This window comes from Anopheles marshallii, chromosome 2, assembly GCF_943734725.1.
Source record: "Anopheles marshallii chromosome 2, idAnoMarsDA_429_01, whole genome shotgun sequence".
Lineage (NCBI taxonomy): Eukaryota > Metazoa > Arthropoda > Insecta > Diptera > Culicidae > Anopheles > Anopheles marshallii.
Window position 1 is genome coordinate 46,169,319 of NC_071326.1, and position 16,480 is coordinate 46,185,798.

Genomic DNA, 16,480 nt, shown 5'->3' on the forward strand with positions numbered 1-16,480 from the left:
TAATTATACAGCCGCTCTCTGTGGAAATAAACGCGCAACGAAGGCACAGACCAAACACAATCCAAACGCAGCATTGTAATAAATTACAACCTAGCAAAAGGGTAACAAAATATCTAGGAGCTTCTTGCCTACTGAAGGGCATCCAGTTCGAGTATCTCTGCTGGTTATTTGTCTCATATTATCCCATAGCGCGTGCCTGTCTCTCTCTCTTTCCCTCTCTCTAAGTCACGTCACTGAAAAGACTCTCTTCGCCCCGTAGCAAGATAGAACAATAAAAATCTTCAAATCGCTTCATCCTTCTCGCAATCGACGCAATACGCTGCAGGCAGAGGCTGCCTCTACGGCCAGAAAGGACTAAATTATGAAACAACATAAAGCACAGCATGCAAACAACACGACCATTATTTGTTTTTCCCGCCCTGATAGTCCGCAGTTTATCCGACCAACCGATCTCGGGCCACGATGTCCACAGACGGAGCTTCATCCCTCGGTCGCGTACCGAGTCTCCAAGGACCCCGCCCGGAACCCGCAACCCGGGTACGGGGCCAGTTCTGGAGTATTTGCACAAAAATAAACTGCGGATAAATTGGTTCGCTGCGCCTCGTGCCGGTGCCTGTGCATTGAATTTTCATTACGAAGCAGCATTTCCGTCTGACCGAAACCGCTAGCGTGATGTTGTTAGCGAGCCCCGGGGAAACTGTGGGACCGGTATGAATCATGCGACAAAACGCTATTATACTTCATCCACCATTGAGACTCGATGGTATAACGATTTACAGTGTGGAAACCGGTAACCTCACCAATTTTGGCATGCATAATAATAACTCAACGCAAGCACCGAAGAAGGGGATAAACCTCACATCGCCCTGCCTGACGTTTGTGACATTGTGCACCGTGCAGCCTATGGGACGTAGGTCAGAGTGCTGCAAGTGAAAAGAAATGGGAAAACCAGAAAGGGATGCAGATGGTGTCGGAGCTTAATTGTACGGCGTTATTTTGGGAGCAAAACCTCAAGGGTTTCAGCGAGCCAAGCGTCGTGGCAGAATGCGAACGGAGTTGAAACAGAGAAGCCGGCACTGTGATTGGGTGTGCGACTGTAAAGCCTGCTTTCGGCACAAATCGGCATACACTCTGCTGTAACGTTCGCCAATGAAAGCAATCATTATTTTTATAGATACCGCTTAATTTGCTGCCCTGTCTGCAGATAAGAGATTGTGCGGGTACTCCGCGGTGACAATTACGACGAAAGACTTTCACCATTACAAAAGCTTATTCCTGGGTTTATGGGCAAATTAATGATGGCGCCAAGAGGTCATTATTTTTTGTTTTGCTTTCTGAATCAGGTGTACGTGTGTGAGCTCTATGCAGCTGTGTAAAAAGATTGTATCACAATTCATGCACTGCACCTTACCCTTTGTGAACTCAGATGGAGGCTTCCAGCGAAATACTGCATCGTTATGCAGTTGCAAGATGAGTATCCTGCCTGTGGTCGACTACCACCCGTGGTGCAGTAAATACACTGTGTAACATGCCCATCGGTGCTCAGCCGTTTCGGTCCGGAGGATAAATAATCTCTGGTGCTTAGGGTCAGAATGACAATCGAGTGGTAAAATATTGCCATACCGTTGATACCACAGTTCGTGATGAAGTTCGTTTTGAATATGTGTGTGTGCATTTAACCGGATTGTTGCACCAAGGTTTCATGTTGAGAGGTGGGGTACTGCATGTTCTTTCCAGCCATTTCTGCAACCTTCGTACACTTGATGCTCTCTAAGTCACTGTTGCTGGTTACAGACAGTAGCACGAGAAGACAATAACGCAGGGTTGCGACAAATGAGACGCGCAAGCCCAACGCAAGTCCCACAACAATAAAACAGCGCTCTGTTGGCTGGTTGGTTTTCATACACGAGGACACCACCACCATCGAGATTGACGATGGCATTTACCCTCGTTATAAAACGCTTATCGCGCTTCCACGTGAATTACTGTTCCGGTGGCTTCCCGTCCAGTTGCCTTGAACTCGTGTCGGGCCCGCTCGAAACTGACTCAATGATTTCGTTCTAATGAAAGATATACTTTTCTATACAGAACGGTCTGCATTGAAGCAAGTAAAGAGCACTTTACCAGCTCAGCTTTACAGCAACAGCATCATGATGGTTCCCTCATTGAAACAGTTGTGTGACCATCAGCTACATTCTGAAGATACTTCAAGTCCCTGTTGGCTTACAAAAACAAACCTCTTTCGTTTAGCGTCTTAGGCAATGTGGTAAGCGATAGGCATTTATATTAAAATATATTAAAATAAATTTAAATTACAGCTTATTGTTATTCACTACTAATGTTTTGGTACTACGATTAATGCAATGCTTTGAACGAATACGTCAGTTATCAGTAGCAAGTAAAATATATTACTATTTCTAGTATAACTTCTTACACTTACTATTTTCCACAAAACAAAACAAATGCTACCATATCTGCACCAAATATTTACCAGCAGAAAGCTCAACATACAGCTGTTGTACTTCCCATTTTAAGAGAACTCCCCGTGAAACAACTCAACATCCGCTGTGTAACGAGATTTTAATTGAATATCTCAACTCTGTTGCTTCCCCATCCTTCACTGCAGTCGCATACAGACTGCAGAGCGCGGAAATCATACCAATTTTACGAATTTCATCACAATTGGACCAACTCTCATGGCCGCATGGCATGGCATGTGTGATACCAACTATCGTCCTACATCCCGCTCAAAAATCATCGTCCATCCGGATCTGTCCCGTTCGTATCGCTCCAAGCAAGAGATTCCGGAGGTGATGTAAATTAACACATCATACGGTCGAATTTTGCATTTCAAATGACTGTTTGCTTACATGGGATATGGTTCGTGTGTATGAATGATAGTTTGTGTTACACTCTAGCGGGTAGCACAGTGCCGTGATCAACACAGCTCGTCCTCCAAATGTGATCCTCACTTGGTGCCATCAACTGGCTGCAAGTGTTTCCGAAAATCCAACCCGTTCGTTACATCCCGAACGCAAGTGTTTGTATGCGCAGTTGGAGCAACGGAGATAAGAACATTGTGTCTTCGAAACGACACAAAAAGGTCCCGAACATCCTGGCACAATTGCTGCGGGCACATATTTAGGATGTCCGTTTGGGAAAGTCATTTCAGTCAATGTATGTACGCTACCATCATCATCATCATCATCATCATCTTGGGGACATGCTTTGAGCGGACTGTCAGAAAAGTATTCAACTTTTTCCATCTTGCTCGGCTTTTGCGCTGGCCGCGTGCTGTCAACCGTCACATTCGCTATCCGCAGGCTATGTGACTGAGAGCTTTTTTTGCTTGGTATTTTTTTTTTATTCCAACCCCTCGTGGCATCTGATTGACGCAGCGTGAAATGAAATTGTGCTCAACTTGCAGGTTATCAGGGCGTTTCTCTGGCTCAGGGCTCACACTCCTGCAGTGAGGCACTGGGGTACACACCACGGTTTCGAATACGCTAATGGTAAATGCATGGGAATGGTTGTCAGGAAATTGGAAAACTGTTTCAATTTCATTGCACAAATTGGCTTGTTTTATATGTAATAGAGCGAACACAAGCTGCAAAAGCGTTCTCTCGGACATGGTTGAATGCATCCATTTCCGTGATTGATTCTTTTTTTTTGGTTTAATTTTAACAAAATACCTACATAGCTGGGTTATTATGAAGCTAACCGTTTTTGGATCACTTAAAGCAAAGCTTAAAGCTTTTAACGCAATAAAAATTAGACTTAAAACATTCTCCAAACAAGCTACTCCTATTGCCCTTTTATTTATTTATTTATTTATTCCATAATGACGGCATTTGCCGTATTATCAACAAAGTGTTTTAGTTTTTACAAATATTTCAAATTTTACAAGGCATTTCCTCCTTGCGAATTTCCTTATCCCGGACATATTCGGTTGGGCCCTTTTATTTATGTTTTTCGTTATAACTCCCAGTCCGTATCGACTACTGACCTCTTATTGATATGATGCGATGTTATGCTATTTGATATGATGGTCTGGTAAATTTTAAAATAAACAACACATTTTTAAATACTTGTTACAATGCAGTAAGTACACAAACTGTTATTGTTAAGTAAAGTTTAAGCAACCATAAAACTGACTATCTCAAACCATACTTCAAACTTCAAAGAAGTCTCATAAAACTAAAGGTAACCCTCTCTGGAGGTAATTTCAGAGTTTGTTTTCATTTCTCCTGCTTTTTGCAACCTTTACTATCGACAAACACCATCCAAGTTCATCATCGTGGCCAAACAAAAGTGCCAAGCATGTAATGTGTAGCAACTCTAAATAGCCACCATCCCATCGTTGGTCGCTTTGCCAGTTGGAGATCCTTGGCGATGGTTTAAGGTTTCAATAGGGCGTCAATATTTGCATATCTGTCGGATAATCACCGCAAGCCAGACAATAAGGTAAACAAGACAGTCTCTTCAGGTTGGCTTGTTTTTTTTTAAATAAAAAAAATCTTCATAAGTTATCTGAAAAGCTGTGCGTGGTACTCTGATACAGAATGTCACTAGAGAGGGGTTTGCGATATAACCGCAGTATAGTAACAGCAAACAAAAACTCTTGTATGCTTGTTTCGTACGCGTCTTACTGGAGAAATATATCGCACGGGAAAATAAACTAAACGGAGCATATGCACACAACACACTACGAAGCTGTGTAATGACACTGCTTACTTCAAATGACTCGCTGATTCGATTAACCATTACTAACCTCATTGTTTTCAACTTCCTTTCTAAACCCACCACACTCAAATGTGTCCTTCCAGTTTTATCCAATATTATCAATCAACAATTGATCGTTCAAGCTCTTGTTCGAGCTAATTGGCTGTTCATTATGGAGTACGGTTACACTACGCTGGCCAATGCACGCGGGACCATAACAGGACAAGCGCACGAAAACCACCGTCCGTGTGAAGGCTGTGAAAGTATTTACAGCAGCTGGCAGCAGTGCAGACAGTGAAGTCGGCTATAGTACGCGTTTAATGAAATTTTGTCAAACTCAATTTATTTCCACTAAGTCGCTAGCAACGGCAGGGCTCTCGAGTGGCCATGCCGAGCGCGGCAGAGTTTCATCGCGATCGCGATAATGGAAACAGACATCACCGTCCACGTGGCTAGGCTTGACACGTGCTGCAGGCCTCCCGAAACTCGGTAATGGCCATCGTCCACCGTGATGATGGCGTATCAAGTGCCGTTACGCTATGCAGGAGCGATTCAAAGTTTTACTCTCCGATCTGTGACTACCTTTTACGGTGGTACTGGTCGGACAGCTGCGAGCTTTTCCATTAAATCCATTACATGGCAGAATACGCTCACATTCGTACGATGTCCAGAGAGTCTAGAGTGTGAGCAGTTGCTTCCTGCATGGCTACAACTGCCGGCAATAAGTCGTACATCCTATGTTTTACCGCTCCGTGTGTTCCCCTGCTTCATACCACTGTCCTTTTCACTGTCAAAGCTGATGTTTCTCGATGGAGCATGTACGGGAAAATCAGATTACAAGAGCTTTCCTTCAACTTTTGCCGGCACCGGGAACACGCTACCTGCCCTGCCTTGCAGGTTCGGTGTATGATCTAACATTTTTCAAACTTCTTTTCATGCGCTTCACGATCACTTCAACAGTTATATTACAGTTGCGTTCTGAAAATCACGTGGATCGCAATGAAGTGGATGGCAGGCTGGCATTGTGCGGTGTAGAATGTAAGTGCCATGACTTACCTGTGCCAAAATGTCACATGTAGTAACTGTCGTATCGTTGCCCACAAATACGGAATAATGTCGACAGCAAAGGTGGGATGGAAGTAAAGAACTTTCCAAGGACCCTCATATAGACGGTGGAAAACGTTTCTAGTGGCTGCTTGCAGGGAGTATATAACGATGATTAAATCTGAAATAATTCTATTAACGGAACAATATTTTCCCATTCCGAGTATACTCATTTCAATTGGTATTCAATTGTTCAGATGAGGTTTGGATGAGGAAAAACTATTTTTACTCCATTGTGAAGTGTATTTAATTAACGGCGGTTGTGGTTGGAAGTTGTGTCAAGGGAGACCCTTATAGAACCCTGAAACTCCTCCTAAAATGCATAAATTTTGTGATATTGATCATGTGGTACTGCTACTTAATGCTTTATCTCATAACCATCGAAAAGTTTAATAAAAAAAGTGAAGTGCACCGTAATCATCACAGGTATATCCATCCGAAACTATTTGAATCCATTCATATGATCATTAAATATCATCTCCACATTAAAATTCAATTAGTGTCTCTCATATGCGGCATCAAAAGCTACCGGTAGTGAGCTGCGACGATAATAGAAGCACAACTTCTGGCACGAACGATGCGAACCAATCAATTATGCATTAGAATTGACGTTCCCTTTGAAAGCCGTATTTATCCCCTTTAAGGCCAAAGAATGGTCTGCGGGTGGTAAATTAGATTTGTAGGCCCGATGTGCGAAGAGTTCACCATGCATTCTGCATGTGCAAAATTTAATAACTCAGCATTTTACACTCGACCAAATCGGCTAGCGGTTGCGATGAAGCTGTCCAGTGATTAATTTAGAAACGAACCACGGTTGCTATGTGTTGTGCAGTGAGGATGTGGTTTACCATTAGCGCTGAATGCAGTTGAAAGTACACATGAGAACAAATGTATCAACAGTTGCGTAGTTGCGTATAGAGTTAATTGATTTAGTATGGATTGACGAATTGATTTTTGTAAATTGTTTCGCTCTCTAGTTTATTGGTTCATTGGTTAAAGTTCTGAAATTTTAGTTCCATAATTTCATATTTTTTAAGAACCAGCTAGAAATAGCCAAATACATATTTTTTTAAGCACATTATTATGCAAATAATATTGAATTTCCATGACGAGCAGCGGTTTAACGAGTTCCGCATAACTTTGTACGCTCATCATCTGTAAATGACGTTTGTGTGCTTTCTTTCAGCATCTCTCGCATTGTTATGTCGATAATCAATGTCAGGGTGGTGTAGTTCGCGACTACGGAGACACCCATCGGGCCAAACAAGTACACACTGCGCGGTGCTGTATGAATTTCAAATAAGTTCTTACGGTACAACCGCGTGCCGAACTGCGCGAAACCTAATGTGGACTCGCGTGTGTCGATGGTGGTTCCTGTACTCGTTTGCGCTCGGTCTTTCATTCTGTTCACCGGCGGTAGATGAATGGTACCAATTTGCATACAATTATAAGCGTGCTGGCGTGAATATGATTAGAATGCGTGTGTTATTCTGGTGAGTTGTGGTAGGCTCGTTTTGTTTGCGTGTGTGTGAGAGATTTTTTTTACATTTTTTTAGCATCGCTGCTGTACTGTTCTCGGACGATATCAATGCTCAACATTTGGTAGATCCAACCAAGTGCCGAATGGTTCGATACAGGCCGGTAAATAATTCGGAGACTCATTAGTATTCGAACCGTGTCGGATATGTTCGACAGCAGACCATGCCGACTGTTTGCTTGACCAGTGTATTTTCAAACATGCACTGAAGATAGACTGACCTCTGGACTGGTTCCATAGTGTAATGAATGCAAAGTGCATTACTCGCTATATCTATGCTGATTGAGATGTGTAAAAAGTAGATTTTCTTCAACCGTTATCAGCCGACGCGTTTCATATTTATTGTTTCACATAATACGCATTGCCCTCATTAATTCTACTGCGTAATAATAAAATATAAAACATTGATAGAAACGAGAAATATCTGTGAGCAGTCGGATTCAGCAGCTGCAGCTGGATATATAATCATTTTATCAATATTATATATACATTTTAGATTTTATTCATTATTAATAAATGTAACAATGACATCAAACTATTATGTTAAAATTTTGAAACGGTAGACACAATCAATTACTTTCCTGCTCTCTCAGGCCGATGAGACGATGAAAGATAATTTCAGGTGCAATTCCCTCCGTGGGCGGGTGAAACTTCATGAAAATTAATAACACTATCGAGCGGAAATCTCTCGTTGTCTCTTCCGTTCCGTGCACAATATATTCCTCCGAGCATCAGCACGAATCAAGAACGGATGTCAGCCTCGTTCGGCCCGAGCCCGCTTTGACGGGAAACGCAGGACACTAAGTTCAATTATTTTCTGCTCGAATCACTATCCCTGTGGATGTGTGTCCGGAGCAGTGCAATGACAATGTGTACGCACGTGCTAAAGATTTCCCAGTTATAGGACCACACGGCACTAGGCCATGTATCTTGTGGTATTACGGGCGTTCGACGCAATGCACATCAACAGGATAACAAAACGCACATAAATCTTCCACCGAGCCCAATCCGATTGATACTCGTGGTCGGGGGTGGGGGAAACGAGCATATATATCCTGCAACCATATTATCCACAAACGAGACGAGCTAATACACGCCGGTCTGACCCGATGAAGGTAGCTGCCAGAACGGATGGGATTGGTGGGATATGCTAAGCTTAGCTTACCAGAAATTGATACACTAACATGCCGCTCACCCGTTTCCGGATAGGACTGTTGTGGTTCCCGAGTGGTAAAGGACTTCCTACAATGGCCGACAGTACGATGTACAGGCATTCCTGCCTCCCTGTAGCGGTACCGTGCAATCGGCAACTGATTATCGGAGAAGATTGAATAGCCACTGCAACGGGCTTCAAATCTTCATCCGACCGTAGACAAGCGAGAATGGAAAGATGCTCTCGTTTCGGTAAGAGAATTCATAAGAAGCTTCCAGGATCGTTAGTGTACCGATTGTAAGCGCAGAATAGTTGGACATGCCCGAACCAGCGGGTCTACTTAATGATTTATTGCTTATCATTTGAACGGTTCGTTTGAATGCTGAATGGTTTGTGGAATAGTAACTAGCGCCATGCCATATCTGTGTTATTAAATTTCCCAATACCTGTTAAAGGTAAGAGATGTGGTTCCTTCCACATACAGCCGAACAACCGGAACAGAACGCAACGCTTTCAATGACCCGCGGTAAATGGCAGGAAAACATCAAAGTGTGAAACATAAATAAACCGTGCTCACTCTTACGCCCCGATTGCTACCACATCCGTTGCTACCGGTACCTGTGGCAAGGCAATAAATGGGGGTTTGAAGAGGCGAACGGACCCTTCCCACAAAATAAACGCAACCTGCACGCGTCGGCAGCCAAATAATCTGAACGCATCTGTACATCGCCGGTCCACCTTTCACCGACCTGGCAATGGCCCCCTATTGCAATGCGGGAAATGTGGGTGAATAAATCATTGCAGGATTCTAATAAACTTACACTCGACATTCAGTTCCGATCCCACTAACGTTTCCACCCTGCCGGAATAGCTAGCGCACAGCTCTAGTACCACCATCACCATTCTGGCCGATACACCAACAGCTTTCGAACGGTCCGAGTGGCAAAGCTACTGATAGCCAACCGTGGAAACCGAGATGCACGGTCGGGGAGTATGTTACGGTTACGTTACGGACGGAAGGTAAACGAAACCGATAAAGTGGAACGACTGATGTTTTTGGCATAATTTATGCTACCTAGCGTTTAAAATTTATGCTCCAACAGAAACCCCCAACGATGGCCACTGATCGTTTGATCCGAACCGCGGGCAAACAAACAATTCCGAACGCGTCCCCGAGTACTTTCGTATTTTTACCTGCGTTTTGGGGTTTTGCGATCTGGTGGTTTGATTTAATTTCACTATTTATTTGTGACTGTGACTACTACACAGTTGGGTTTATTCTGTTTCAACTGAGGAAAATGTGAGTCATGCTTGGGCAAAAGCTTTCTTTCTTATTGATACGATTTCATTGACGGATGAAAATGACTACATGAAATTAATTTAATTAGAAAAACTGATTATCTTTTGGAACCATATTTAAAATTACGTTCTACTGAGCTACTACCATCATGTTTGCCAGTGTTATGGGAAATGGTTGCTATACAAGCACTCGGCAAATGATGTCAAAATTATTATACCCTGTCCGTATTGAAGTGTTCTGTTTTACAGCGACAACCACCCACACCGACAGGCATTCATTTATGATTGGCCCAAAACGAAATGAACCGAAAATTGTTAACCGATATTCTCGGTTTACGCCTCACTTTGCATGGACGTGCAAATCGGGTTTTCTCTGTGTAGGAAAATTGGATCAAAACTTCCGCCTGCTGACCGCATGATTGCCCAGCCCTGTATGCACATATGCACTGCCCGAATACCCACTCCCAGCCATGCTAATGGTTACGTAAGCCATGCATCGGCCGGTGCCACGGCTCCCCGTCGGTCAGCAAACCGGAATGAAAATGTTTGCCGGGCATCCACACTATTGGTTTTTAATACGATAAACCAACAACTACGGTACGGCAGTGTCCCGAAAACACAACCCTTGGCCATGGGTGTATTTTCGGGGGAGTGTACAGTGGAACAAGGAATGGCCGCTGTGTGCTGTTTATCATAAAGCAATAAATTAATCAGATTCCATCGGATTTATGGCTTTAAAGGCTTTCATAGTCCGTTTGCGTGATCGTTTGGTTGTGCTTGTGAAATGAAAATTATTGTGCGGGAAATTGACGCAAAACATAACAAAACGGGTTTCCACCTATCGGGTCCAACCACCCCAAACCGAATCCGAATCTCCGTAAAGCGTGTGGGGTCAAATAGTCCCGGGAGAAGCATCGGTCGATGGCACAAATCGCACACAGAGCTTAGAAAATGGGTTCGAAGTTGCAAGATGGTCTCGTGTGCGAATAAAAGACCTCAATCCAATCCAAAGTGGCCCCAATTGCCCTAATTTCGACACATGATACTATTTCCATGATAGTCAGCAATGTGGCTATCATTCGCCATGGGTGAGAAGCTCACTTGCTAGCTGCAACAGCAAGCCTTTCGTAACACTTTCGTATAATCCTCCTGGCATGTTGGTATAAAAGAAAGCGTATCAACATATGCCACGTCTAGCATGTCATTGTAGTCTGTTATATTTGCTACATTTTCGAACCAACTGGTTGCAAGAAGTACGAAACGTTGTCCGAAGTGCGGAACAGTGCTACAAACGAGCCTGGAAATGCCGAAGATAGTCTGAAAGGCACCATCAAACCCAAACATGACCACTTTCGGTCGGATCTTCTTTACTAGACACGGAGATGCTTTAGCTGTTTGAAATGGCTTTGCGATAGAAATATAATGAAACAGTTTGTATCTCCTTGCTGAAACTGCCACAGGCACTGTTTCGAGAAAAGAATTAGGCTTTACAAGTATTTTTGTATATTGCCAGATTAAGTTATAAGCTACGCATAATTTTAGCCCCAAGCTTTTACCATTTGTTGAAACCTTACAAAGTTCTAGAGATAAGGTCCAAACGGCCTGGCAGAAAGTTTTTTTTTTCGTGAGGGACGGCTAAGCCGTATTGCTTAAATATGTTTTGGAATCTAAACTTATCGTTCTATTCATATTAGTTTGGGGACATGTCCTTTATCTTGTCTGAAATTAAGAAAAAAATATAAATAAATATACAACAAGGACATAAATTACACTACAACCAGAAACTTAAATCAGAGCAACAAAGCAGCCGAAGCTTTTGTCAGAAAAAAGTTTAACATTCACGTTGTTGCTTTAATCGCACACACAACAACATGGACATTTTAATCATTCGCAACATTATCAACTAAATTTCAATAGAATCTCTTCCACCCATGTACTGGTGAGGACAGATTCTACGCTTTGTTGGGTTCGGCTTCAATTGGGACGTAAGATATTTTCTTCCGACAATCGGGCGTGATTGCATCATGCGCAATTCATCGACCGAAAGCGAACGAGTTTATTACAAGATGCGGCGCAATATTCATCAGTGCTTTCAATTACTTCTCAAATGCTCACATATCGTACGGAACTGCGACGCCTTTACTACGTCGAACAGCCGTTCCGAAGTTTAGCTAGGTTTGTTACGACAGACGGGGCATCCGGTTCCACGATGTACTTCCTACAGGAAGTTCTATCTCTACGTTGGGATAACGAATCAAAGTTGCAGAAATGTTGATTAAGGTAGAACGGATGTTTATTTATACACGTACATAATCACGGAATCGATATCCGATGAGTATTCGCCACAAGCCACATTCAATCAATTCATGGTTGATATCTTGCTTTCTGCTACAAAGCCAGAATAACCACCTACAGACGTAATTTTGTTATAATATGGATACGAATAAAGTATACTTTATCCTCGTGTAGTATATATTAACCATAAATTATCAAACAAACTATATAAAATATGTATGCATAAAGGTATTAATCAAAAACAGCAATTTCAATACATTAACACGGAGTTGTGCAGTACAGAGCAGAAAGAACGAAGAAATAAATTATATTACGTTCAATCCTTCGGGCATGAGCGTTGCATCATTAAATTGCAATAGGTACTATATTTGTATGTTAATACTAACGATGAGATTAGTTATGAAAATGTAATACACCAACGTTAGTAAATTAATCTACAACTCTCCTGCCCGCCATCTCTCAAAACCCGTGTTAAACATTTCGCCTCAGGGAGTATTGATGTAACTTGGGGCTTTATCACTCATTACCACAAAAGCACAATGCGGTATCCATATCTCCTTTTGTGATTTTTTACAAGATTCACACAGTCGTCATGCTTAAGGCGTGGTAGAGGAATTTGAGCTGCTGGAAAAAAGTTAAAGACAACCACGATACTGTTGCCGTTGACTGATGCGTGTTGGTAGTGCGTAATTCGACATTTTAGGTATTCTGCTAATTTTGCATCTTGGGAAAACAACCCGAAAGCATCCGACCATCCTGTACGAACCATTGTGCCGTGCGTTGTGCAGCATTTTCAAAAAGCCTACAGCCCCGGTGGGAATAAAATCATTTAATTTCACGCCTGCTAGGCAGATAAAGATGAGCTTCCAAGTTCCGTTGAGGCTTGTGGCGGTGGTCGTGGCGTGACAGTGTGAATCTGTGGATGTCAGAGTTCGCGGTAGACAGCGCGGAGACGTGATACAGGATTCGTTAAATTGCTTTCGCGCTGCTGGGGCTGCGAGTTTTCTCCGGGCACGGAAAGTGTGGTCGTGAATCATGAGCTTCTGTTGCTGAGCGATATCGCAACCATGAAATGCAAAACCGCGGAGCGAGTTTTTCCTACTCGCGAACCTCGGTGTTGCCATACAAAAGAAAAAAACGTTCTTGCAAACGAGTGACATGTAACGATAAGTAAGCAGACTAGACCAACCAAACCAACGGGTCCTGTCACACAATCGTACTATCAACAGTCACAAACGCCATAAACTTAACGCGAAAGAGGGAAACGATAGCAGACCTGCGAACCAAAAAGTTGTTAAAGATAAGCCACGAGAAAAGCGTACGGCACAGGGCACCTAAGGGATGGGAAGGGAATTGGACATGGACGCAGACGCGATTGCCGTCCCTAAGTCGGTCGTACTCGTTTTGCCGTTTCGCAAAATAATGTCAGTGTTGATTTAATTTGAGTTCGGGTGAAAAATGGTGTGAAATATAACAATCTTACTGTCACAAACCATGAACAACAAACCGTGAGGGATGAATGAATATTGTCTAAAGTAAATGCAAACTCATTGGTACGCGTGTTAATGTTGACTTTTGTGGCCTTCTAATTATTTTTGTTTTATTAATTACTGTTTTATTAAACGAACTTAAACGATGGCACTAAACGCAACTAAACTTGTATTGAAATAAGACGTGTAAAAGCTTGTAAAAATGTAAAAACCTTTTGTTTTGTCCTCATTTATTAACCCGGTTTTACTAGGGTGTACTAGACCATAAATTCTTTAACTAATTCACGACTGTTCTCACCATTTTACAAGAATATTCCTTGCGATTTAAAAGAAAAACATAATTGGTTTGCAATCGTAGCTGGCTCCACACGACCTGGTTTAGCGGTGTAGAAATTAATCAACCTTTTCCGATGATTCTCCACTATGCAAGCTCATCGATTGGTTTTCCTTTCTTTACTCCACGTTTTCCAGGTATACCCGGGACGAGACATCACAAACATTGTGGAGTCTTCGCACTACCAAAAGATCGGTGGTTGGTGTCGTCAGGGTGCACTGAATGCAGCCAAGTGCAAAGGAGCTCAGCGGTGGATTAAACCGTTCCGGTGTCTCGGTAAGTAGTTTCCCATGGTTCGATCACTCGGTGGCAAAATGGTGTTTGCTCACATTGCTTACCGTTGGTAACAGTAAGGTAACTCGGGCGAACATTCGCTTAATGCTGATTTAAGTAGATAAACGCAAGTTTGTTCTAACTGTGCAGATATTTCGCTACCCTTTAGTTGGTTGTTCCCCTCAACCACGATGAGTCGTGCTTGCTTCGTTCACTTTAGCGAAACGAATATAAACGTCTAACATCAAATTGAATTTATCTCGCTGTCTGATAGGTAAAACTCACCCAGTAAAACCCAGTCATTTTCATGTTCTCTTTGGACTTCCGTTCACAATCCTTGGCCAAAAGTGCCACACCACCGTCCGGGGAAGATGTTTCCACATTTCTTATCGCACCATAATTTGCAACGAGATACTAGCTTTTCCCATTAGCACCGTAACGGTGCTGAATGCGTAAGTCGAAATGGGGTTCAGTAAAATGTTGTACGCCTGTTTGCTCAGTGTCTAAACCCAAATGGTGTAACCGCTTTTCCGTGTACTCATTGTACGCCCTAGCAATGCGCGCAATGATTTTATCGAAAGGCGGAAAAAACAGTAGCGCTTTAAACTCGGAAAGATGTACAGCCAGAGGAAATGTTTCTTTAGACGCTTCCTGTAGTATCTGCCACGAAGAGAGAGAAAGAGGCGACCCTCGGAGGCAACGCTGTCCCTGTACAGCAAAGGTATCGTAGTAGGGCGTTAGTGCGTAAAGGGCAGAGTGCGAGAAGGAAACATTTCTTTTATCGCGTCACCATGCATACGGCGCACCATGCAACTAAATCATGCTATAACATGACAAAACACATCCCAGGATTTGACTAACAGAAGGGAAATAGAATTCAAATCTAATGCAGCATTCCTACACAGCAAAAAAGGGAAGTCGCTAACGGCGAAAGCAATGTGGAAGAATTGTAAAAATATGGAGCGCACATTATTAAATTAGTGATCTGAGGAAAATGAACCCGTCTCGTGTTTTATGGTAGACTTTGATAGCGCCGGGTTTTCATGCTGGCAGTGTGACGCGTCGCACAGTACGCACGGATGTTTTAGTTCCCATCGAGCACAACTTAAGTAACTTCAAGACCTTTCCCAACGATGGGTAGTAAACGTGTACGACGTTTCAAACATTAATCCACATCATCAACGTGGAGTGCAAGCGTAAATACTTTTTACACAGTCGTCTATCCTGCAATTATGCTGTGAGCGTTCATCTAAAATACGTCTAAATACAGATCCTGTTTTTTTTATGTCCACGCTCTTCGCATCATTTCTAACACAAAATGGCTACTGCGTCGCTTGGTAGTCTAATTGAATTTATCACCAATCAATGATCTAATCGCGAACAAAAACCAATTTACATTTTAATAAAAGCATCACAGAAGCTGAACTCGTATCATCCGTAATTGAATTACTTTCCATTCTCAATCCATTTATTGACACCTCGGCTACCAAACAGTTTATGCAACGGCGAGTCTGGCCGTCATCGGCACGGGTGCGTTTGCTTTGCCAATTGTCACTCGGCGTTATCGGTCGTTGGAATGGGGCTGGACGAGGATAAAGGTTTCCACGGAACGGTGCACATGAACGAAGTAAAAAACAAAGCACACAAACAAACACACACACACACACACACAAGGGCGACCCACTACTATGGGAAGTAGACTAATTGGAAATCATAAACTGTGCCCATAAACGCATTAGTGAGTTAATTTGAGCACTGTTTGATGGTTATGAAAAATTCTATCACTCACAAATGACCGATACGCGATAAAGCACTTGTGCTCGTTTGGTCAATGTGTTATGAGATGCACGAGGTGCGTGTAAGCACTTACAGACGGTATTATTTGAAGCTTGCTAATGTGGCAATCGCTTTAACAAATTCACCCCACGCCACCAGCACGCAGCGGACACTTTTGCGTAATGGAGCGAATGCATAATTGGCTTTTAAACGAAACGAATGAATAAAGCATACGAAAGCAAGCACAATAATAGAAACCGTTCACTCTTTGGTGCAACGCATCACGTCGTACTGCCGAATTGCGTATCCTGTAGATTTATCTTCTTTTCCTTTCATGCAATAGTGGCTATAACGTTCATAGGCCGAATTGTGAACTACGTAGCACTGGCTGCAGCCACTCATTCACTTGCACCCATTTATCGAACAAATCCGATGCTATAGTCGGCAACCGGTTGGTGATCGACAGATTCATCCACATCGTTCGCCGCGAACTAGCC

General features: G+C 42.8%; 1 protein-coding gene across 1 annotated transcript in view; it reads left to right on the forward strand.

The window, feature by feature from the left end:
- LOC128718038 (amyloid-beta-like protein) overlaps positions 1 to 16,480 on the forward strand; it is a 61,437-nt gene that overhangs the window by 15,652 nt on the left and 29,305 nt on the right. Inside the window, exon 3 of the mRNA XM_053811712.1 lies at positions 14,072 to 14,210. Within this exon, the coding sequence (XP_053667687.1) occupies positions 14,072 to 14,210 (139 nt within the window). The remainder of the gene's footprint in view (positions 1 to 14,071; positions 14,211 to 16,480) is intronic.